This window comes from Anticarsia gemmatalis, chromosome 11 (assembly GCF_050436995.1).
Source record: "Anticarsia gemmatalis isolate Benzon Research Colony breed Stoneville strain chromosome 11, ilAntGemm2 primary, whole genome shotgun sequence".
Taxonomy (NCBI): domain Eukaryota; kingdom Metazoa; phylum Arthropoda; class Insecta; order Lepidoptera; family Erebidae; genus Anticarsia; species Anticarsia gemmatalis.
The window spans coordinates 4,613,109-4,637,325 of NC_134755.1; the positions used below are offsets into that span (position 1 = coordinate 4,613,109).

At 35.2% G+C, this 24,217-nt stretch overlaps 1 protein-coding gene across 2 annotated transcripts in view; it reads right to left on the minus strand.

Annotated features, from left to right (window-relative positions):
* The window catches only part of LOC142976363 (zonadhesin-like), a 29,531-nt gene extending 8,820 nt beyond the window's left edge, over window positions 1–20,711 (minus strand). The window contains exons 1-31 of one of the 2 annotated variants that reach the window (XM_076119645.1): window positions 20,580–20,711; window positions 18,437–18,628; window positions 17,717–17,911; window positions 17,095–17,289; window positions 16,663–16,857; window positions 16,169–16,363; window positions 15,606–15,800; window positions 15,162–15,362; window positions 14,760–14,942; window positions 14,321–14,512; window positions 13,788–13,979; window positions 13,365–13,556; window positions 12,885–13,085; window positions 12,447–12,629; window positions 11,938–12,129; window positions 11,384–11,584; window positions 10,865–11,047; window positions 10,383–10,577; window positions 10,011–10,211; window positions 9,550–9,732; window positions 9,082–9,276; window positions 8,535–8,726; window positions 8,157–8,360; window positions 7,755–7,940; window positions 7,247–7,423; window positions 6,710–6,901; window positions 6,207–6,410; window positions 5,699–5,890; window positions 5,207–5,398; window positions 4,246–4,446; window positions 3,067–3,249 (exon numbers count right to left, since the gene is read on the minus strand). In XM_076119645.1, the coding sequence (XP_075975760.1) occupies window positions 3,067–3,249; window positions 4,246–4,446; window positions 5,207–5,398; window positions 5,699–5,890; window positions 6,207–6,410; window positions 6,710–6,901; window positions 7,247–7,423; window positions 7,755–7,940; window positions 8,157–8,360; window positions 8,535–8,726; window positions 9,082–9,276; window positions 9,550–9,732; window positions 10,011–10,211; window positions 10,383–10,577; window positions 10,865–11,047; window positions 11,384–11,584; window positions 11,938–12,129; window positions 12,447–12,629; window positions 12,885–13,085; window positions 13,365–13,556; window positions 13,788–13,979; window positions 14,321–14,512; window positions 14,760–14,942; window positions 15,162–15,362; window positions 15,606–15,800; window positions 16,169–16,363; window positions 16,663–16,857; window positions 17,095–17,289; window positions 17,717–17,911; window positions 18,437–18,628; window positions 20,580–20,652 (5,857 nt within the window). In that variant the 5' untranslated portion in view covers window positions 20,653–20,711. The remainder of the gene's footprint in view (window positions 1–3,066; window positions 3,250–4,245; window positions 4,447–5,206; window positions 5,399–5,698; window positions 5,891–6,206; window positions 6,411–6,709; window positions 6,902–7,246; window positions 7,424–7,754; window positions 7,941–8,156; window positions 8,361–8,534; window positions 8,727–9,081; window positions 9,277–9,549; window positions 9,733–10,010; window positions 10,212–10,382; window positions 10,578–10,864; window positions 11,048–11,383; window positions 11,585–11,937; window positions 12,130–12,446; window positions 12,630–12,884; window positions 13,086–13,364; window positions 13,557–13,787; window positions 13,980–14,320; window positions 14,513–14,759; window positions 14,943–15,161; window positions 15,363–15,605; window positions 15,801–16,168; window positions 16,364–16,662; window positions 16,858–17,094; window positions 17,290–17,716; window positions 17,912–18,436; window positions 18,629–20,579) is intronic. The other variant, XM_076119646.1, reaches the window with a different exon arrangement.
* Window positions 20,712–24,217: the final 3,506 nt, after the last annotated feature.

Below are 24,217 nucleotides of genomic sequence, written 5' to 3' on the forward strand. Positions count from 1 at the left end.
ATAATCTAATACCGCATTTTTTTTTCTTGGTGAGACTCTTTTGTGTCTGATCGTTGCGAAATGACCACCTTAATCATTGTATCCACTAATATAGGTTTTAATTACTATTATAGAAAAACACAAGAAAGGAAGCATAGTAGTAAGTACCATAAGGATAATGTTTTTTGAGATAAGTGTTATCACTACCATTTACCATCAAATTTGAATCATCCAGTTTGGGACCCAATTATGTTTTATATTACTAAAAGCATTTCCTTCTTTAAATTACTAACATTAAAGAAAAAATATTCGTTATTGATGGAAAACTTTTTTCTTAATTGATTAGTATCAACAGCAATAAATTCGTAACGGCTTTAATTTAGCTGACAACAAAATTATGTTAAAAGTTATTAGTGTTTAATGGTAACACTTTTTTAAAGATAATGGAACGAAATAAATTAATATTATAAAGTTTTATCTTGCTTTAAATAATCCGTCTAATCTATGTAATACTTTTCTAAGGTAAGAAACCCAAATAAGACCTATGTCCTAGTAAGGCTGTTTCTTAAATTTCCCGCTTCGCCGTTTCGATTGCCGCCAATGTACGTATATGTGAAGAAGTGTGTGCGTTACTATTGAAGATGCAGGCTGATACTACGAAAATAATTAATTGGGTATTTAATTTCATAACAAAATTATCTAGGCTAATTTTCTTTCAAGGCTGTCTTAGTAAAAAATATCTAATAGAGTCAGAGAACTGAAAGAAGGGAATGCTTATTGGGTGCCCCACATTGTAGCCACTGGTCAGAGGTCAGTCGTATTTTATTCGTTGGTCCTTAATTACACCACAAGAAGGCCAAGACATTTGTCTTGGTCGACGTACCACTCGACATATTGTAGTGCGTTTATGTTCACATACTCAGTACAGTACAGTATTTAATATATATTTTTGAAGAGACAGCAGGAAAATAAAAAGTACCTACTTCATCAATTAGTTTTACCTACCTACATACAAAGTATAATTTCATAAAATCTCGCTTTTTACCATACAGACAAGCAGAGACTAAAAACTTTACTTGCTTAGATCATAGACAGGACAAATCAGTTAGATCTATCCACCTTAATCTTTTTAGAGCGGGAACTAAGAAACCCCTTCCGCCGCTTTACGACTAAAGCCATTGCAATCATCATAACTCTCGCACATCAAACCGACGATACAACCGTCGATCAACATATAAAAGGAAAACGATGACATAACGTAATCCAAGTTAGAAATATTTTCTATTAGATTTACTTAAGTCGCCGAAACCTGTTTCACTTGGGTTTCCAGCTAAGCCATCGAATTTCCTTCCAAAAAGCCGGGATTTATTTCCACTTTTCAGTTTCGTGTTATTCGCTCAAAGGCATTCGAACAAAGACCCCGATATACATAGGTACGGCCCGGGATTCGAAATTCACCAAACAATAGTTAGATGGAACGCAATTCTCATTTAATACTGGACGCGGAAGCAACAAATCTATTTTAATGGGTACTCATTTTGCTGTTAAAATGGCAAACAACTTGAAATTTTAATGTAAAGTTTTGCACTGTAATATTAATTTATCAGATGAACTATATTCTGGGATGATTTAATTAAGATTAGGGTTTAGGACATTAATTACGGTATACTAAGTTAGAGCGTTAAACTGAATTATAGCTCGTGACCTAGACAGGTAATTATTATCTTATTGTTATACCTAAACTGAGTTAAGTATGTTTAGTAAAGGGTTGGTATTGCTTATCGTGTAAATATCGCCATCAATGTAAAATACTTATCATTTCCTGATTGTACAGTCAGCATTAAAACCATGTATAAATTGTCACTTTTTCAGTCGTACTTTTTGTACTCTCTCCCGTATAAATTATCTACTTTTTATATCTACTAGCTGATCCGGCAAACATCGTTTTAGCATATAATGAAAAAAAAAAAGTATCACTTAGGAGTATGAAAAATAGAAGTTGGCAGATTCTCAGACCTACTTAATATGCTCACAAAATTTCATGAGATTCGGTGAAGCCGTTTCGGAGGAGTAGAGTAACTAACATTGTGACATGGAAATTTTATATATAAGGTTTAATTACATTGTATTAGTGAATAAACAATGTGCAGTGTTAAGAAGATTACTAAAGGTGGCTGTTCGCGCCGCGACAAAGACAGGAGACCGAGACATGACACCGTGATCGGAGACTCCGTAGTGCATAATATATTATTATGTAGGAGGTAGTAACAAAAATGATTTTGAAAATGCGACTATGTATTTCTGACGCTGACTGTACTTAGAAGACAGCCAGACCCTTTCGTAAAACCTCATTTTATTTCAACAGTTTGTCAGCACATTATGTTAATATTTCCCTTCCTTCAGTAGTCAGTTTTTATCAGAATAGATTTATGATCCCGTTCTCGTATATCACGACAAAATTCAAATGAAAAATATGGAAATAAGGTTTACTGTCCGAGCGTAGCGGTTATTCTATTGCAATATCTTTGAAATGCAAGCGCTATAAATCTTCCTCAGTTCTTGTCAACAGAGAATTTGTGTTTTTACCTTTGTTTACTTCTGTTTTACATAAAGGGTTGTTTTTCTTTTGTAATTAAACCTCGCAATAGATCGCTTTAAATTGCTTCGTTAATGAAACATCACCTTAATTTTTTTTTCTACAGTGACTTGCGGTCAGACTAATTTCAGTCTTTCGGGAATCAATATTTGTAACGTTGTTGTATAAAACTTTTAGAAAATAAGTTTTGAGTGATATTACGAGTAAATATTGCAATATTTATAAAATCGTTAACTTTGAATTAGCTCAGCTCTAACAAATAATCTTTACTCTAGACTTCAATGCATATGACTATTCAAAATAATTATATTATTATGCCGTAAAGAGATCGTTAAAATCGTTAAATCTGCTCATTCACCGTAATATTCATTAGTCGCTTTGATAATGTTGAAAAAATCAAAATAACCTATTATTAACGTTTCCAGCATGCACAATTCGATTTGTTTGCCTCTTCAAAACTACACAAAAATCTTTATAATAAAATCACTTACGGCATTCCGAAGCAGGTATACAAATGTCGCTCTGGTTTCTATAGTAGTCAGGTTCGCAGACACATCTCGGTGGACTCGGGTACGCGTAGTCACACACGACGTATATATCTTCACATCTTTCTGAGTAACAGTTTGAAGGAGATGGTTCCCATACTTCGTTGGGTCGAGTGCATTCTACTGGAGCTACGGGCAAAGAAAGATTGTTATTAGTAAAATGTATGTCTTGCAATCCTCGAATGTCGGCAAAACAAAGTATAGTTAGATCAAACAAATTATACTTAGTCTTCACGAAATGGCCTTCTGCTCCAAATATAGCAATCAGACTATCATATACTATCACGGTAGACTGTTAAGTAGCTTACAACTAGCGTATTTTCAGACAAGGGAAAAACCAGTGCAGCGTATTAAAATTTATTCCAAACATCAATATCGTTTAAACGAATAAAAGATAATCGCGTCACAGGTGCAAAATGTTACCACTAGAACAAAATAATTTTATCACACACTTTTAGTACATAAGGTTATATTTTTTGGTTAAGGAAAGCGTAAAAGAAAACATACCTACTATTATTTTACCAAATATTTCGTACGACAGTGCAAATACTCGTATAAGCTTTTAGCCGCAATAAACTTTAGTCTGATCCCCAACAGATACCGGCACCTCAGAAAAACTGGGATGACGAAACTTTGCTTAAGAAACCAATATATCATTACAAGGTTTTTGCGAAATATTCGAAAACAGGAAAATAATATTCCAGAAAGTTGATACTAGACATTCTATTTTTGGTGTTATTTATTTGTCCCGGATAATTCCGTAAAACATTTTTCTTTTATTCGCCTTGGTTTTATATTACCAGTTACACAAAAGCGTTTTATTACAAACAATAATTGTTTTATGAAATTTCTCGACATTAGAGCAACGTGATTCCAGTGGCTGCTAAAAAAATAAGATTAAGAGATGATATTTGTACCGGAATGAAACATGTTTGCTGATATTTTTTGTACAGACAGTTTTTTTGGATGTATGAATTCTGAAAAATATTTATGGAACTGTTAAAAACTAAATGTTAATCGTTATGGAATAAGGTAGATAAGCTAAATTTTGTGTTCTTAAACAATCAAAACTTATTAACTGAACATATATCATACAAGCTCAATTAGTTTTTCAACAATACTTACGACATTCGGAAGACAGTACACATCGTGGGTCGTCATAGCTCGCTATCAGATAGCCAGGTTTACAAGCACAGCCCGGTTGACAAAAGAAAGGTGGAGAACAAGCTACAATCGCTCGAGTGTCGGACTGAGGGCAGTAGTTTGTTGGGCATCCAAATTGACAAGGAACGTAGGTTTTATTGGCACCGCATGATGGAGATCCACCTTAAATAAATATTATCTTGAATTGTATAGAATAGTAATGTGGGTCCACACAATAGTAACAGTCGATTTATCATGTGAAAGCCTTGGCACTGTGTAACGGTTTAATAATTTCTGATACTAGCCGAAATACTATTCACAGGAAACAACAATTCTAAAACATATATAATAATTTCCAAAATTAATGTTAATACGATTACCTTTAGTCTGTTATTTTCGTTATCATACTCGTTGACATGAAAAGCTAAATTCTCGCTGAATTTAAATGAGACTGTCACAATAACGTTATCAAAAACTCCAGTTACCGCTTAGTCATCCACAATGAAATAAATTACTAATAACAAACGAATTTGTCTAATCCTGTGCGTTCGTGCGGCTAACAGTTGCAATGATAATGTCAAAGAGATATTTAAATAGAATACAAAATTTCCGAGTCATGTTTATAATCAGATTGAAACTCGTGGTTGACCTTTAAAACATCGCAAAAGTTTGACCAAAAAGACATGCTGAGCAAATCCACAATGAAAAATAAATTATAGGAGGTAATAAGTTCATAGTACAGATTATTAGATTCATAATTTACATAAACATAAAATTTCAATTTTGAATGAAAAATACAGGAAAATTGTCAGTTAGCCATTCTACAAGACGCTTATGACCTTATCAAGAGCACAATTTAGGTCGCTGCCGTATTTTATCTAAATCGAGAAAGAGCAAATTTATTATCTCAGGACTATAACAGTAAACTAGAACCTCAATTTACCTGGGCACTGGTCAGGTTCAATGCACTTTCCTCCGCTGCTCTCGCGAATGAAGCCTGGTTTGCACTCACAACCACTTTCATCACACACTGCTGGACAAGGTGCCTGACTAGTGTCTGGATCAGCACAAGTTGGTTGGCAAGCGCTTGGACAATCGTTCACATTCCGCCTAGCGTTAGGATCTCCATTGCATCCTAAAAAAAGAAATAATTTTAGGGAAAGTTTCGTCAAGCAACGGTTATCCATACAGTATGAAAATTAATTACCACATCATCTCCTTTGATTAATTTATTACTTGGCATTGAAGGATAGCGTAGCTCTATAAAGACAGCATAGCGTGGACTTAACAATGAAGGGACAAAAGTACAACCAGAAAACCACCAAAACAACCAAAAAAATTTTTGCCACCAAGTCGTTGAGGAAATCATCTTCAGGTTGTGGCACCTACGCCGTGGTAAAACCTACTATTAAATGTTTTTATTTATTGCACTTACCACATTCTGAAGCCGGAACACAGACACCGAGCTGGTTTCTATAATATCCAGGCTTGCAGACACATCGTGGAAAACTAAGGGAAATGGCGAAATCGTCATTGCATTCTCTGCCTATGTCATCGCAGCTCTCAGACGGACAGCTTGGTGGATTAGGATTCCATACTTCGTTTGGATTTGAACAGGTCACTGGAGCTGAAGAGGTACCAAAAATGGTTAGTAAGATTGAGATCTACACATGTAGTAGTATAGTTTAGATATGTAGTTAGCTTATATCAGTATTGCCAAATAAAAAATGCGATTTACTATTTATTGGCAAAATAAAACTACCTGACTATAGAAAAGTTCATACTTAACGTTAATTCCGAAACATCCACGCAATTATTCATGGTTCTTCTAAATTATTGTAAAACATTTTACATTGTTAACTTTGGCACAACTCGATTTCTTACAAAGCTTTGATTAAAGTCGACATATTTATTACAATCATCAAGATTACAGTAATACTTACGACAATCCGAAGCTAAAACACACCGTGGATCTTCGTAGCTTATCATCAAATAGTCTGAACGAGCGCAGGCGCAACCCGGATTACAAGGATAGGCTACGACGCAGTCTACAAAGCCTGTATTATACTCGTTTGGACAGTAGCTCGGTGGACAACCGACGAAGCATTCCACATACGTTTTATTCTCGCCACAAGTTGGGAATCCACCTATAAGGATATTTTTTTTTAGAAATCAGTAATTCTGTATGGTTGTTATTAACAATAATAACGTCTAGAACTTTGTTGCTTCAAGTTGATATTTTACTATAAATAAAATAGAAATTTCAACGCAATTTGCATCGCCATTTTAAAATTGTCCATGTCTACTCGACCTATGTAATTTATTGCGTAATCAAATTTTATCATAAATTACAATTGTAGCAATTCTCTGTATCTCTCACAAATACCTGCATTACTTAAAAGCTAATTTGCAATATACTTAATTAATGAATTAACACATGACGGACCTGGACAATTCTCCGGTAGAACACATTGTCCTCCAAGCTTGTTTAGAATATACCCTGTTTTGCATTCACAGCCTGACACAAGACATGCCTTAGTACATGGTTTGCTTCCCTCCGCATTATCACAAGTAGGCGGGCAAGGATTAGGACATGATTTACGAGTTGCGTTCAAATCGCCGTTGCATTGTTGATAATCTAAAATTCAAATGAACCACAATATATTAATCAATGTATGTAAATAAAACTCTTCTACTGAATGATTGATTTACAACGAGAAGCCGAGACTACTGAGCGTAGAAAGTTGACATTTCGAAAAGCTTCTCATATTACCTCATAATTTGCTATACAACGAAATTGTAACAGATACAAAGTTCATGGACTGTCTTCCTCAGTCAACACTATTATCTCTATTTCAAACGATACAGTAAAAACTTACGACTTTTAGAAAACGTTTGTAAAAAAATCACCGTGTGAAATTTATTCCCAATAAATGTTATTTATAATTATATCAGCATACCATCTACTGCAGTAGTTACTTACTCGGACATTCTTCTGGTTTAACACACCTCCCTCCCTTCTCCGTCAGTATGTATCCAGGTTTGCACACACAGCCGGCCGAATCACATGCTTGGATGCATGTAGGATCGGGATCATCGCAAGTCGCTGGACAAAAGCTGGTACAACTCGACTCTACGGCATTTGGATCGCCGCCGCATCCTAAAATGTTGAATTCATGTATAACAATTTTTATTCTAAAATCCACATGTAGTTCTTCCTAACTGTTTACGATACCTTAACGGGCTGACTGACTACGGTAGATTTAATTCAATCAAAACATCATGCAGCAAATAAGGTATCGTAAACCTTAAAATTCTCATCGCGTTTAAGACCCGTTAGCAATTGGTTTTATGTGTGCAAACCCCCAAACAAAAGTTTATAAACTTTAATATTATAGCTTCCAACAGACACTAAACAGGCAGTAGTTAAATATATTGTTGTTTAAGTGCCAACAATATTTGTGTATAAATAATCTATGATAAGTACTTACCACATTCTGAAGCAGGAACACAAATGTCGCTCTGGTTTCTATAGAAGCCAGGTTTGCAGACGCATCTTGGTGAATTATTGAGATAGTCGATACTACAGTCTTTACCTATATCGTCACAAGTTTCGAAATAACAAACTTTGGGATTTGGATCCCACACTTCGTTTGGTCTTGTACAAGTAACTGGAGCTGAAATTTAGAAAATTTCTTTGTATGTTACAGTGTTTGGCAATTGTGGGTCTATCGTGGCGGAGCTTGGCACAGGACAGGCAGGTTTAGAAGCAAAGAGGGCGGGACACATAAAGGGCTAAAAAAAATGTTACAGTGTTCAATAAAGCCAGTATAAAAAGAGCTGAAGTCATTCTTTAATTTATAGGGAACAGGTATATTAAATTATGCACTTACGACATTCTAAAGATAAAATACACCTTGGATCTTCATAACTCAACATCAAATAATCAGGACCAGCGCAGGCACAGCCGGGAGGACACGGGAAGGCAATAGAACACGCTATGATTCCACGACTGTCGTCGATTGGGCAGTAACTTGGTGGACAACCGACGAAACAGTCTACGAATGTTTTATTCTCACCACAAACTGGAACACCTCCTGCAAAAAATATTCGTTCAAGTTCTAAATCGTAAAATAAATTGTACCGTTGTACAGTTTAAATTGCCACTAAGTTTTAGAGTAAATAATATTCATCAATGGAATAATACAAAAAAAACATTTTTTATTTTAACCAATATCACTAAAGCAAAGGTTCTTATAAAGTTAACGTACCTGGGCAGTCTCCCGGTTGAATACACTGTCCTCCTATCTCATTTAAGATATAACCAGTTTTGCATTGACAGCCTGATTCAAGACATACTTCGGGACAAAATCCACGCGTATTGGCATCATCACACGTGGCTGGGCAAGCACTAGGACATGTCACACGAGTTGCGTTCACGTCACCGTTACATTGGACATTATCTAAAATAACATGTAAAATATTATATATTATAAGCTCGAAAAGCGCATTACAGCATAGATGGAAGGTATTAATTACCGTTAAGGTCAGTAATCGAAAAAAAAAATAACAAATCAATTGAGTTTTTCTACTTACTTTTACCTCATTATTTACACTTTTACGAAAGGTACTTTAACTAAACTAAACTTCTACTAAATGCGTCGAAGTCATATTCCGTATTCCCATCTACCGGGACACTGATGGTTGTTTGTAAAAACACTTTTTGGTGTTCTTCAAACCATCATCCAGTAGTAAATATGTACATCATCCAGAAATTAAAAAAAACATATGAATCAATACGAAGAATTTTTAACAAACCTGGACAATCTTCTATCCTTATACATTTTCCTCCTGGTTCTGATAAAACATATCCTGCATTACACTCGCAGGCGTCTACGTTGCATGCATCTATACATATTATTCCACTTGCATCTAGTTGTGCGCAAGTTGCCGGACAATACGTAGCACAAGGATTTCGGGAAGCGTTTATATCACCGTCACATCCAACGTTATCTAGAAGAGATAAGTTTCTCTCATACACAGAACGAAATTATCGAACTAGTTTAGTCTTAGGACAAGTAGATTTTATAAACAATTTGACATACTGCGTTTATTATGTACCCTGGAAGAAACTACGTACGTACAGTAACGTTCTGTTGTTTAATATCATTTTCAAAATTTTTTGGAGGTCAGCTGCATCAGGTGAGACTGGAAGCCGACTCTAACGTAGTGGGAAGAAAGGTTAGGCTGATGATGATGATGCTGTAATTAAATATGTCTACTTACTACATTCTGAAGCGGGAACGCAAATGTCGCTCTGGTTTCTATAGTATCCAGGTTCACAAACGCATCTTGGTGGACCCGTAGATGAGTCGAAACATTCGGAGTAGATATCTTCACATCGTTCTGGATTACAGTTTGGAGGAGCTGGATCCCATATTTCATTTGGTCGAGTGCAAGTAACGGGTGCTAAATAAAAGTCGTACATTAGTAATTATATTATAGTAGCAGTACTATTAATATGCTTTCCGCTTTTTTTATAGTGCATTTGTAAGTGAAGAGATGTGATTCTGATAGATAATAAAAAATATACATATGTATCATAAAATATGTTAAAAATAAGTTGGCTATCTTATAGCAAACTATACATAATATCGAAATTGAATATGAAAATCAAAAATGAAACATATTCTGTAGAAGATAAATCTTGATAAACCAATGAATTCAGTATTTAAATGTATACTTACGACATTCAGAAGACCTTATACATCGAGGATCGTCATAGCTCAACATCAAATAATCTTCTTTACAATTGCAACCACCTGAACAAGGGTACGGGGGATCACACGCGTAGATCGCTAGACTATCATCCGTCGGACAGTAGTCTGACGGACAGCCGACGAAACAACTCACATAGGTTTTATTGGCAGGACATTTTGGTGATCCACCTAAAAAAAAGAAAACAATAGACCATTGTAAATCAATTATTGTATTTATAAGTTGCAAATCTACGCCTAGCAGGCCTCCGAAGCGTCTTTCATATTTTTTCCAGTAACCTGCAAGTAAAACATTGTTCTTAGATCTCTGTCTACCTCGAAACAAAAATAATTGTAACATACCTGGACATGAATAAGGATCAATACATTGACCTCCTGGCTTTTTGGACAAAATATAGCCCGGTTTGCACACGCAACCGCTTGGATCGCAATTGGCAGTACATATCGTTCCACTAGTATCTGCTAGCGCGCAAGTTGGTGGGCACGCACTGGGACATTCGTATGGTATTGCATTAGGATCACCATTGCAACCCGCGTCTATGGGAACAAAAAAATTATACGGTACATTAAATATTATTATGTCATTTTATGGAGTGGTATTTCACTGGAAGGTGTAGGCAAAGGTAAATAATATTAGAAACGTTTGACTCACAAATCTAATCAAATCAACTTAAAACACGTTCTTCAAAATGATAACAATACGAAATTCGCGGAACAATACGAAAAAAAATAGGTAATAATCAATTGTGGGCTAATATTTCGTTTACAAAACGAAATAACTTTGAATCAAACACAATAATAATTCTTATTCAATAAATACGTACCACATTCAAAAGCAGGAACACAAATATTACTCTGGTTTCTATAATACCCTGCTTCACAAACGCATCTTGGTGGCCCAGTTGAGTCATCAAAGCATACGATGTCAATATCTTCACATCTTTCTGCTCTACAATTCAAAGGAGCAGGATCCCATACCTCATTTGGTTTCGTGCAGTCAACTGGAGCTAAAAAGATACAAACATGATTCAGTAATGGAAATAACTAAACATATAACAAAACCCTATATTATTTTTTAAGACAACTCGTGCACTAAGAATTCCTGTTGTGTTGGGGGGACTTAACATACAAACCACGGAAGCAAAGTACAACCAGAACCGAAAAGATTATTTGTGGATCGTAAGTCTTTATTGGTTTCTTTTGAGAAACGAACTTACGACCGATGCGGTGGGAGCGACGTAGCTTGCCAAACCACTGGGCCTCGTAGGTATTTAAATACTATTAAATATAAAAAATTACTAAATATAAAGAAGTCATATACTATTGTGATTCTTTGTACTTACGACATTCCGAAGATAACACACATCGAGGGTCTTCATAACTTAACAGCAAATACCCGTCCTTACACGTACAGCCTGATGGGCAAGGGTATGGAAGGGCACAGTCTATAATTATAAGGCTATCAGATATGGGACAGTAATTTTTCTGGCAACCGACTAAGCAGTCCACGTAGGTTTGATTGGCGGGACATGTTGGAGCTCCCCCTAAAAACAAAAGAAAGATGATATAGTACAAACAATAGTTGCTCCTGGTACATCCTGCTTAATGTGAAGACAAATAGAGATTAGAGAGGGTGTAACAAGAAAGATTACAATGTTACCATACGTGTCTCGTCATTAAGATTAATGAATAAAAGAAGCATCGTCATAAAGATTTCTATAAATTCCATACTACAATTATCTTTGTTTACAACTCAGCTTGAGACGATGAAAAAGTGCGCCGCAAAGATGGGCACTTCAAGATAAACTGCTTATTCACGCTAATTTCCGTACACTACATATTTTACAATAGACATGAAATGCGCGAATATATAAAGCCATAAAAATAGTTTACAAACCTGGACATTCATATGGATCAACACATTTCCCTCCTTCTCTAGACAAGATGTAACCCTGTTTGCAAACACAGCGACTCAAATCACAATTGGCAGTACAAGGTATTCCACTAGTATCAGCTAGCGCGCAAGTTGGTGGGCACGCGCTAGGACATTCGTTTGGCTCTGCATTAGGATCTCCATTGCATCCGACAACTACAAACAAACAAAGATGTATCCTATTTGTATGTCTTTGACAAAGATGTTTTATGCTCTATCAATCTACGGCCTACGAAAATCCTGTTGGGCATTGACTTGTCGGAATCTGCGAATCTAGAAATCTCTGCAAACCTTGTTCAAATCTTTATTTGCCGCAACCATCTAGAGGTATTTTTATCGCGTTATTCTAGAGACGCTTATGCACAAAATCAGAGTTATTAGCTAACACTGAGTATGTACCATACTAAACAACGAAATTTCCCGAAAACGTAATAATTCACTCTTGAGATGTGATTTGCTCAATAAATGCTTACCACATTCCGAAGCTGGAACACAAATATCACTCTGGTTCCTATAGTATCCAGGTTCACACACGCATCTTGGTGGGCCAGTAGACGAGTCGAAGCATTCAGTGTTAATGTCTTCACATCGCTCTGTGTTACAATATAGGGGCGCAGGATCCCAGATCTCGTTTGGCCTTGTACAGGTGACCGGTGCTGGAGAAAATTTATAATTTTAATCCTTTCAGTTGGCAAAGCACAATGGTGAAATAAATGTGCAGGTGCAGTGTGCATCAAATTAAGTAGCAATTTAAGTATTTTATCAACTCAATTCCGACTTGATAAGCATGGTGGACTCAAGGCCTATCCACTCCCCCTTTTGGGAAGAGACTCTTGCCCAGTAGTAGGACAGTATATTATAGCACATTTTTTTTTCTGTTTTTCAAATAAGTGACCTTTTTGTATACTTACGACATTCAGAAGACAATATACATCGTGGGTCATCGTAACTTGCTATCAAGTACCCTTCACTACATGAACATCTAGATGGACAAGGGTACGGCGGATCACAAGCAAAAATATCGCGACTATCATCTACTGGACAGTAGCTTGAAGGGCAGTTCACGGAACAGAATACGAATGTCTTATTGGCTGGGCAGATTGGAGATCCACCTGCATACAAAAATTAAGCAACTTTTAATCTTGTTAAAACTATTTATTATGACAAATTGCGTTAAACCATTTATAAATCACAAATTCGTGCTCAATTTTTAAAATAGTAGGTATAAAATTAAATATACAAACCCCAGCGCTTTTCCAATGAAGATATCAAGCAGCGAAAGACTACAGAACAACTTATCTTAAACTTCTAAACTTTGCCTATCAAAATGTTTTTCAAGACATTCCTACAATAAAAGACATTTTCGTAAGAATTAAACAATGTCAACTAACCTGGACAATCATATGGATCTATACACCTTCCACGTTTTTCTGACAAAATATATCCTTCTTTGCACACGCAGCCACTAGGATCGCAATTAAATGTACATATCGTTCCACTAGTATCTGCTAGCGCGCAAGTTGGGGGGCACGCACTGGGACATTCATTTGGTTCCGCATTTGGATCTCCTTTGCAACCCACATCTAGTGAAACAAATATAGTATTGTAATAAGCTCGCCCTCTATTACATGGGACTGACATTGCTAACGGCGAAAAGTGGTTGCATTTCAAACACCTCCACCTACACCTTAGGGTATAACAACCATGATGCTGCGTACTGTGAATGATATAACGTTTTCTTACTGAGCTTTAAGTTTTCTTTAGGAGTTTTTTGTTTCGAGGTGTCCAAAAGTAATATTTTTAATTTAACTTACTCGGGCATTCACTAGGTAAAATACATTTGCCTCCATAATCGTCCAGTATGTATCCAGGTTTGCACTCACAACCGCTGGGATCACATAGATCAATACAAAATATATCACTGGTATCTTGCTGCGCACATGTAGCTGGGCAAGAACTGGGACAGTCGTTGGCTACTGCATTTGGGTCTCCATTACAGCCTATTTCTAGAATATCAAAATCGAGCTTTTTGATATTTCATCTAATATAACATTAATTTTCAACTCTGCAGTTTTAATTTACTTTCTTTTGGACTTTTTATATTTTTATTTATCTGATAACTTTCAACGATATAAAATTATCAAGCATTAATCCGTTTACTTTAAGTGATCCGTTTATTGGTGAGGAATTTTCGCAAAAAGTGTTAATCGGTTTTTGATACAAAACAAAAATGTATTAACCTAATTCTAACTCTGCCCAAAACAAGACTAAATATTTTTTTATATGTATATTTAACAATCACCATTAATTTTTGGTATATTATTATAGTGCATACAAAATAATCTACCTGGACATTCATCACGTTTAACACATTTTCCTCCTTTTTTCGTTAAAATGTATCCGTCTTTGCACACGCATTTGCTCGGATCACATAATTGGATGCAGTTAATATTGCTAGTATCTGGCTGTGCGCAAGTTGGTGGACATGAACTGGGACAGTCATTAAATACAGCATTAGGATCTCCATTGCAACCGATATCTAAAATAAAAAAAATAATGAGGACATTATACTTATACTGTATACATAATACTTGTTGTACTTCCAAAAAGTGATTATCAATCAATAGATATGTCTTATGTATTGAGGTCCCATTGTTAATTATTATTATAAAAATACCCTGATTTATATTCAGTTTCAACTCCATTTTGTATTAATTTAATGTTAAGAAAGAAGTAAAACAATATGTTGGAACCTTGAGTAATACTTCTAGTTTTTATATACTCACTACATTCAGAAGCAGGAACACAAATATCACTCTGGTTTCTATAGTAACCAGGTTCACAGACGCATCTTGGCGGACCAGTAGTCGAGCCATCGCAGTCACTGCCGATGTCTTCACACCGCTCTCGGTAATTAGTTGACGGTGCAGGATCCCATACTTCATTTGGTCTCGTACAGGGTACCGGTGCTAAATAAAATTAAAACTCTTTGATATTCTTTTGATTACGACGAAATTAATCACAGGAGAAAACTATTGGCTTTAAATCAGATAAAGAAGACATTTTTGGGATCTTTGCACGAACGTAGAAAGAGTGAAAATTCGCTTAATTTTACTTCTAGTCTAAAAACAAAGTTGACGTAAAAAAAATATTGTAGAAAAATAAAAACAGTAAATGTAGCTACTCACGACATTCCGAAGACAAAACACATTTAGGATCTTCATAACTCAACAACAAATACCCTTCAATACACGAACAGCCGCCGGCACAAGAGTACGGAGGATCACAAAGTATTTCGTCGAGACTATCATCTACTGGACAGTAACTTTCTGGGCAGTCGATGGCACAGTCCACGTATGTTCTATTTGCAGGACATGTTGGAGATCCACCTTTGCAAAACAGAAGTATTCACATCAATTCAAATAAAATGACGATTTCGTCATTATCGAATCAGCGATCAGATCTTCAAGATTATTTGACTATGAATATTTCACCATTTCTATTAATTTTCGATGTAGTAATACTCAATACCAAAAAGGTTTGATAGCATTGGTACAACTTTAGTCGGCTTTAGAACATTACAATCAGATGAGTTAGTCCTAAGCTTGGTTCACATAAAGATGTTTACTTACCAGGACATTCGTCTGGTTCAATACAACGTCCTCCTTTCTTCGATAGTATGTAACCGTCTTTGCAAACGCAGCGGTTAAGATTACACATTTTGTTACATCCTATGTTCCTAACATCTGGTTGTGCGCAAGTAGCTGGACAGTTAGTTGGACAGTCTTTAGGTTCAGCGTTTGGATCCCCGTTACAACCTTGGTTTCCTAAAATAAAACAACATAATACATATGTATACAGAACACAAATTATACTAGAAGCTGAAAGTAGAAGTGGATGAAAGAAACCCACGTTTGGCCACTTGAGGTGCTAGTTCAATGAGGAGCCCCTTAAACCAAGTTCCCAAACCCTGAGCAACTATTAAGAAACATTCTATCATCAATAAGAAAAGATAAATAGCTCTTAGCCCAGCACGGGAATCAGAACCTTGTGATCAGCAGTCGTATATGTTACCATCCAAACCACAAAAGCAGACATTTGTTTTACCGTGCCAGCTGTATTAATACTCGATCAAGACAGCTTTTCATCAAAAAAAGCTAGTCTCTTTCTATTTATACAATTGTACTATACTAACCTGGACATTCCTCGAATGTAACGCAGGTTCCTCCAACAACATCGAGAACATATCCAGGGTTGCACTCACAGCCACTATCACCACAGCCTTCCCCACATGATATGTCACCGTCTGGTTGAGCGCAGGTAGCTGGGCAAATTCTTGGACATGGGTTTGGTGAAGCGTTCGGATCTCCATTGCATCCTATGGGCTTTGCTACAATTTAGATGAAACAAGCTTTAGCTTAGTAGATATCATTTTGATTCTAAAATCGTATATTAAGGATATTTATGAAGACAGTTTACGCGCCGGTGATTATTATTGTCAAAAATAAGTTTTTGTTAATGTATTATAAATTGTTGGTCAATCTTGATGAGGTAACCCTTCTAAAAATCTTCGTAATTCAACATAAGTTTGTGCGAAGTAAATAAAACTAGAAATACATTAATAAGAATAACCTAGAACAAAGTAGTAAACCAGTTTTTGTGAATGTTTTTATAAGTACGGATACTTACGTGGAGGACATTCTTCAGATGGTATGCACTCTCCATCGAAATCTCTAAGATAACCGTCCCTACAGTTACAGCCAGGCTCACAATCAGAATACAAACAAGAGTATAAAGTATAGATGCTTTCGCAAGATTGTGGAGGACAAACGATTCTACAGCTTGAACGTACTTCATTTATGCCACATGATTCTGGTAATGGCGCTGAAAATAGTAGACAGAAATAAGTGATTTATTTATTTATAGGTAGATTACTTTATACGTTGTGTTAAGCAATCTCTGCCTAACCCAATGAGAACTAGTCATTTGAAAGATTCTGGTTAACAAGCTGATGAGCTAATTTATTTTGATCTTGCCAAAACATCGCCTGAACACAAAATGCTATGCTTGTAAAGAGGCCCAAAATATTAAAATGTTCTGAAAAAAATAATATTCTCTTACGGCATTCTTCTTCAGGGATACAAGGCCCAGTAGAATTGTCATATTTCCTGTAATAACCAGATTGACAAATGCATCCGGTGTACGGGGCACAAGCTCCCATCGTCTCCCACGGCAACAGTCGATTTCCACACGTCCTCACACAATTTACATCGCCTTCCGCATAACGTTCATTTTCCCCACAAGGATTTAACGGTTCTAGAAGCAATCAATTCATGTTAGGATTTGCGTTCTCGTATTTTTAAACCATGGCTGGCTAATGGGCAAGGGTCCCTGACCAAACAAGGGAGAGGTTTAAGCCTAAAGTTCACCACCTTTCCATATCCTCTAGAAACTTTTAGATAAGGTATGATTTCATCACAATATTTTCCTTTACGTTCGAATAAGTGATATTTAATTCTAATGCACACGTATCTTCGAAAAATTGGTATGCTGCTTGCGGTTCGAGTGGCCGACTCTTATTTAACTTTATTTCAACCTTATAAAACTAAATAATAGCAGTTTTTTATTTTGGATTTTGTAACTAGAATTTCTTTATCCGTTTTCCATTTAATTCTTATCTTCGGTCCTAATTCAACTTAATGACATGTTTTTTTTAAGATAACTTTGCTACACGGTACCGTACCTTTTGGGCAGCTTTTCCTAGGAACACATTTTCCTCCGACCTCGTTGAGGATATATCCTGTTTTGCATTCGCATCCAAATTCGGGGCAAGTTGCGGGACATGGAACGGGTTCTTGTTTAGCACATGTCGATGGACAAGGGTTTGGACATGACTTGGGCACGGCGTTTCTGTCCCCATTGCATCCTTCTTCCTCACCTAGAAATATTCATTCAAATGATGTCTTCGTTGAACATTTTCGCAAGGTATTTTAAAGCCTAATTCAAAGATGGACTGTGACAGTACGATATGTGAGTGTGAGTGGACGTGCTATATAATCCATGTCAAAAGTGCACCTGAATACTCATCATCCCATGTTATCTCAATAAATTCAGCATACAGTTACTTTCATCAGAATCGGCTGTAAAACATCATTATTATTGCTTCAGTAACTTAAAATGGTTGATAACCACCCTTCTATTGCAATTACAGCCAGAGATGATCCATGATATTATAAACAATGCTTGTATTAAAAGAAAAGTGTATGAATACTGGTAGTCATATAAGTAATGTGTAATTTAGACCCGGCGGCCATTATTATCACCATCGCAAACTCTTCCTCAGCATTCTGCAGTGAGTTGCAGCATGCCTTAGCATAGTTTACGCTTGCATAACTAATATTAATAATTATCACCGGCCCTTAAATTTTATTCAGAAAAAGAGATGCTGAAGAAAAAGACCCACCACAAGTAGAAGAAGATCGAGCTGATACTTCAGAAGCAGAAGATGATGACGAACTAGAAGTGGATGAACTGAAATGATGATGGCGTGATGATTTAGGACCATGAGTTTCAGCATAAACAACGCTTAAAGAAGTCCCGTCCCTAGACAATATGCTCCCTCGCTTAAGTCCAGGTTTCGATATAAAAGAAAAGGCTAGAAAAGAAAACATAATAATGAATAGATAATAGTGAATAATACAATTAAATAAATAGATAATGTTCACGAATAAAAGAAAGGCAAATAAACAAATAAAATAGAAACACATGCTAGTAAATCACGATTTAATTAGTCACGCCTTCAATAAAAAGAACATGATGCATACAATTGTCACGTTTAACACTTGATCTAACATAGTAACTGTTTTTATAGACAATATATTGTAAGCTTACACAAACTTATACATATATCAAAAACATTTTTTTAAATGTTGAATAAAATAATGCAGCTCAGTTTGTCTAGTCTTATATGACTGTAATGTTTTTCACTTCTACCTAGAGATGAAACGACTCGAGTCTTTTAAACCTTTATAATTAAGACTAATCTCAATTTTTAAGACTCGACTCTAAAAATACGACTTGAGACTTGTTGCTAATGTTTAAGAACTCGAGTCATAGAAAGAAACTCGAATCAATAAAACGACTCGAAGTCTTTACTACGAGGTTCAAGGTTTAGTCGTGAGTCTTTTAACTAAAAACTCAAGTCGTTTCATAATAAGAGTCTTTTAATATGAGACTGTAATAAGATAAACTTCAGTGTATATTTCAAATATTTATTACAGACCATTATGTACTAAGTAATAATAGTAAAGATGTTAACCGTTCTTCTTCGGTTTCTTTTGCCCGGATAACTTAAATTATGTACCTATTTATAATATGTCGAGTCAAGATGGTAGGCACATTGAGGCTCTAATAGTTTTGTTTCCTAATCTGTTCCTTTTTTTGGTGATTAGGTTAGGTTCAAGTTCTCAAGTTGCAACTTATTGATGACGCGTACTTTTCGCGACTGACGACTCACACAACTCACGAACCAAATCGTTTTTAAAAAACCTCGAACCTTTTTGTTGAGTATGAGTCGTTTAAAAATATGAGTCTTTTTAAAACGACTATCTTAAAATTAAGCCTCGAGTTCTGAGTCGAAGCCTCTCATAACGGTGAAGGTTTAGGGTTTAAGGACTCGATTGAGTTGCAAACCGTCATAACCGAGTCGAGTTCCTTTTTAAAGACTTAAAAGCCTCGAGTTGTTTCATCTCTGCTTCTACCTCACCTCTACATAGGTATTGTTAAATCATCAAACCTGTTAATAGCCCACTGTTGGGCAAAGGCATGGCAAGGCATTACACAGTCCAACGAAATGATGTTGAATAAGAACTAAATGCTTCCAAAATCCAGATAGCTCGGATAAAAAAGGATTGATCTACAATAAGTTTTACGTTAGATATTACTATAACTTAGATGATTAATAAAATTGAATACAAAACAAATAGATAAAGGTACACTAGCCTTCAAACAAATAAAAATAAAATGTAAACACCCAACTCTTCTTTAATTTTTTTTTAAATTATTTTAATTAACCGTATAGAAAATATTAAAAAACGTTATCACAACCTTCAGATGTCTGTAAAATAGAGTTGAAGTTTAACTATGTTTCAATTTTATGATATATCTTTATTTGAAAAACAAAATAAATGGTTTAATTATATTTTCTTAAAAAGTAAACTCCATCAATAGGACAGACAAAGATATAAAGTAAAGGTCTTTGTAATTGCAATTACTTTATATTTTCGCAAATTACTACGGAACGGTACATTTTACAATTATTTTTTTACTTTAGTTTTACATTAATTAAATTTGGTATTTGAACCATCTCCGTGCTTCAGAGGGCTCGTAAAAAGGCTTTCGGGCGGCTTTGACCACTTTAACACTAGGTTGGCTACTAACCATTATGACGAATAAATGTACTATACCTTTTTTTTGCTGCAGTGTGTTTAATCGGTAAATTTATGATTATTGTCAATGAAGTCTACTAATCCGATCAATTAAATACAAATTCCAAATTGTAATTAAAATCAGGATTTATACAGAAAATACAATTAACTTATACATACATCCACAAGCCGGAGGTCTTTTGCAAAATACTCCATCGGAAAATGTCAATAAAAATAAATATATCACCAACATAACGTCTACCCAACTGCAACTGTGTACCGAAACAACTGGCAAATATATCAAGCAACTAATTGTACAATAACTATTTAAACATAATAAAAAGTAAGATTACTTATCCACCAATTGTACAAATAAAAAAAACCTTTATTATTTACACATCAAAAACACTGCACGATTAATAAATAATAATTTTATTGACTCTTTTTATTGTGAAATGTTTTTTATTGTTTTTACGTAAACAATAAAAACTTTCACTTTTTATTTATTTAAAAAGTAGGTACTTAAAGGTCCTCTTGTACATGCAAATAATAGCGTCGAATTTACTAGTCATAAGTATTTATGGTGTCTCAAATAAGATTGAAGTATAAATAAAACCGATTTTGAGGAAATTACCACTGTAGAGCATTGCTATAAGACCATAAGGTCTCTAATTCGATTACCGGGCCGGGCAAAATAGGTTAACAATAGATCTTATAATATTAGAATATTTATCGAGTAGTCTGGTATTCTGCTCGGTAAATAACAATATTCTAGCCCCTCTTAGATAGGATTGACATTGTTAATGGAGAAATGTCGATGTATTTCATACACCCTCTGTCTACACCTTCAGGTACAACAATCGTGATATTAGATATTTTACATTAATGATATTATATTATGTTCATAACATTTCATTAATGTAGCCTTAGGTAGGTATACGAGAAAAAAAGCAATACATTTTTTGAGATTTTTCTTAACACCACATCCAGCCTTCAATCACCAATCTAAAATGAAATTCGGTAATCATGTAAGAATACATTAACAAGAAACAGTACATAGATACAGTAAAGCTTTTAGTTTTAAAAGGGTTTGATAATGAAAGCTTGCGTGACCTTTTAGGCGATGTCGGAGATTTCAAAGGTACATGTGTTTTATACTGTGTTTGTTCACCGGCTACCTGTAAGACTGCTAAAATTGAATTCTTCTACAGATACTTATTTGTATAAAGTTTATGAGATCGCTATATTGTTGAAATGTGTATTAGGAATCATTTTGTTGTTAAGAATAACAGGGTCAAGTTTTCAGATTTAACTTTATAATTTAACATTCGAAAATTTGTGAAAATGTATTAAAATGCGTGAGACTTCCGAATTATACTTTGCTCTAATATTAAATAATATATTTTACTTGTATATAACGTATATTATTTACAATATACTATGTATATACGTGCTAAATATATAGGTAATTTAAATATACCACGACTGGTAACTTCAGAGGCGCCAAACAATTTTCATTAAAACACGTCACCCATATCATGATCTCGTAACTCAATTAGAAACTCATCAGAGACATGTGGCTAACGACAGAGCCCTCAATAACGTATTAACAGACCTTTACTTCGAACAAGTTAAGTTAATGTCTCCCAAGTTACCACCAACTATGTGCAACTGGAAGTAATTTCACGAACATTAATTTGACAGTGGTGTCCATCTTGCAGGGAAGTTTGGGTAAGACGGTACCTAGCATATTGCACATGGATTAGAAGTGTAAATTATTGTGTGAAGAAATAACATATGGCTAGACGTTGTGCGAATGGTCTTAAAGTATAGTTTTACGAAATGTGCCAATTTTTGAACAGAAATCATGGATATTTTTTCAATTTTCATCCGTATGTTTTTTATGTGAACAAAGTAATTTACCACAAATAATTTACAATCTTTTGCAATCGTCTTGTGACAAAATCGAATCAACAGTGATAAATCATCTTAAAATCTGATTTATGAAAGATCTGAATCTTAAATGTATAAACCAAGTTACGCTTTGATCAAATTACGTGTGAACATAATTCTCGACGGTAATTAAAGTAGGTCATACTTTACCACCAATATCTATCCATATCCGAACACAGGCTCCATTGTATACTACCTCTTTTAGCGAAGACAATGTACAGAGCTGTGACTAGAACGAACGGCCCCGAGAGAATTTATCATAATTAACAAGTTTGCAGGACGAACAATATTGTAGTGTTACAATGTACTAACTATGTAGACTGTAGTACTAGTGATAATCTAGGCATTGAACAGTTCTTATCTTAGGTAATGCAGTAAATCTTAAAAGACCTATTTCTGGATGAAAATTTGTTTAATACAACTACATAATCATGATATCTCGCGTACAGTCCGAGTATTTTATAAGCCTAGAGTGAAAGAAGCAGTGCAGTAGGTACGGGTGTACCTACTACGCTAAACATAGTACTTAAGTGTTCAGGTTTGCTGCTATATTAAATTTAGAAATCCCATCTACATAATAATAGGCTTAAAACGTATCTATCATTCGTAATATGAGTACGTGGGTATACTTACTCGTGTTTAACGTTTCGAAAATGACTTTTCAGTCAGGCATATTATAAAAAATATGACGTATCGTCTTATTTAAATAGTCATAAAACTTGTACCTACCTAAAAACCCTGAACGAACTAAAACATTCAACTACAAAGCGTAACTCAAAAAACTGAATTTTCCGTCCATTAAAACGTGAAGCCAGACGTCTTTCAAACGTACGAACGGGTCGGAATAAGCCATTAGGTGAGGCAACATAGAATTTTATATTATTCGACGTTTCTGTAATTTCGTACGACGTAATGCTCGCAGGGGACCGCGGCACAAAGAGATATTAAATTTAAAAATGTACGCAGACGAGATTGCTCGGCGAATACGTGGCGAGGCGTACTGTGCAAATATTTGGGGATACGCCGCGAAGGGTTGAACAGTTTGAACACACGCGTACGTCGGGTAATTTAATAACTTATGCACCGTTTAACAGTTACCTTTTAAGTTTTATTTGATATCAAATCCATAATTTTGACGTGACCATGATGAAGAAAGGACTTCTCTTCACTACAGTCACATTGTCATTCTAAACCAAGTTTTACTATTTTAAACAGCATGATAATGCTGTTTTGTTCACGACCTTAGCAAAAATCATAAGAAAATGGTGCAACAACCTATGATTTTTGCTAAGGTCGTGAATAAAGATAGTAAAAATCTGTCAATATCTACTGTTCCAGATAACTTAGCATTAAAACGGATCGTAAACCAAATTCAAAGACCTTCCAAGAAAACTAAACCGATACCGTTTACTAAGTTACGTCTATTTTCGAAAGGTAACACTCATTTTCATTTAAAACCCTCTAAAAGTAGACCCGTATAAAGGATTAGTTTAAAATAATTTACAAGGAACACAACTTAAACAGATTTAGATGTTTCCAACCGAATAAGTCATAGAGGGGTTCGGGGAAAAGGATTCACTTGATCATTAAAATTCAATTTGACACGACCATTCAAAATGGTTTAAAGGGGTTTTCGTTCTTACCTGTTACCCTATAAAACGCTTTTACGTTCCCATTAGGATCGGTTACTGTAGTCTAACAACTTAGTAGAAAGCCTTGTATGCATGGTTTGCAAAACTCAAAATTTAGAATATAAATGACACGCACGCATATTATGCGCCTCATGTCGGCCTGTTCGATGCAGATTGCAGCTGCTTAATTTTGGATATACCTGGGATTATGAATTATAATCTAGATACATTGTG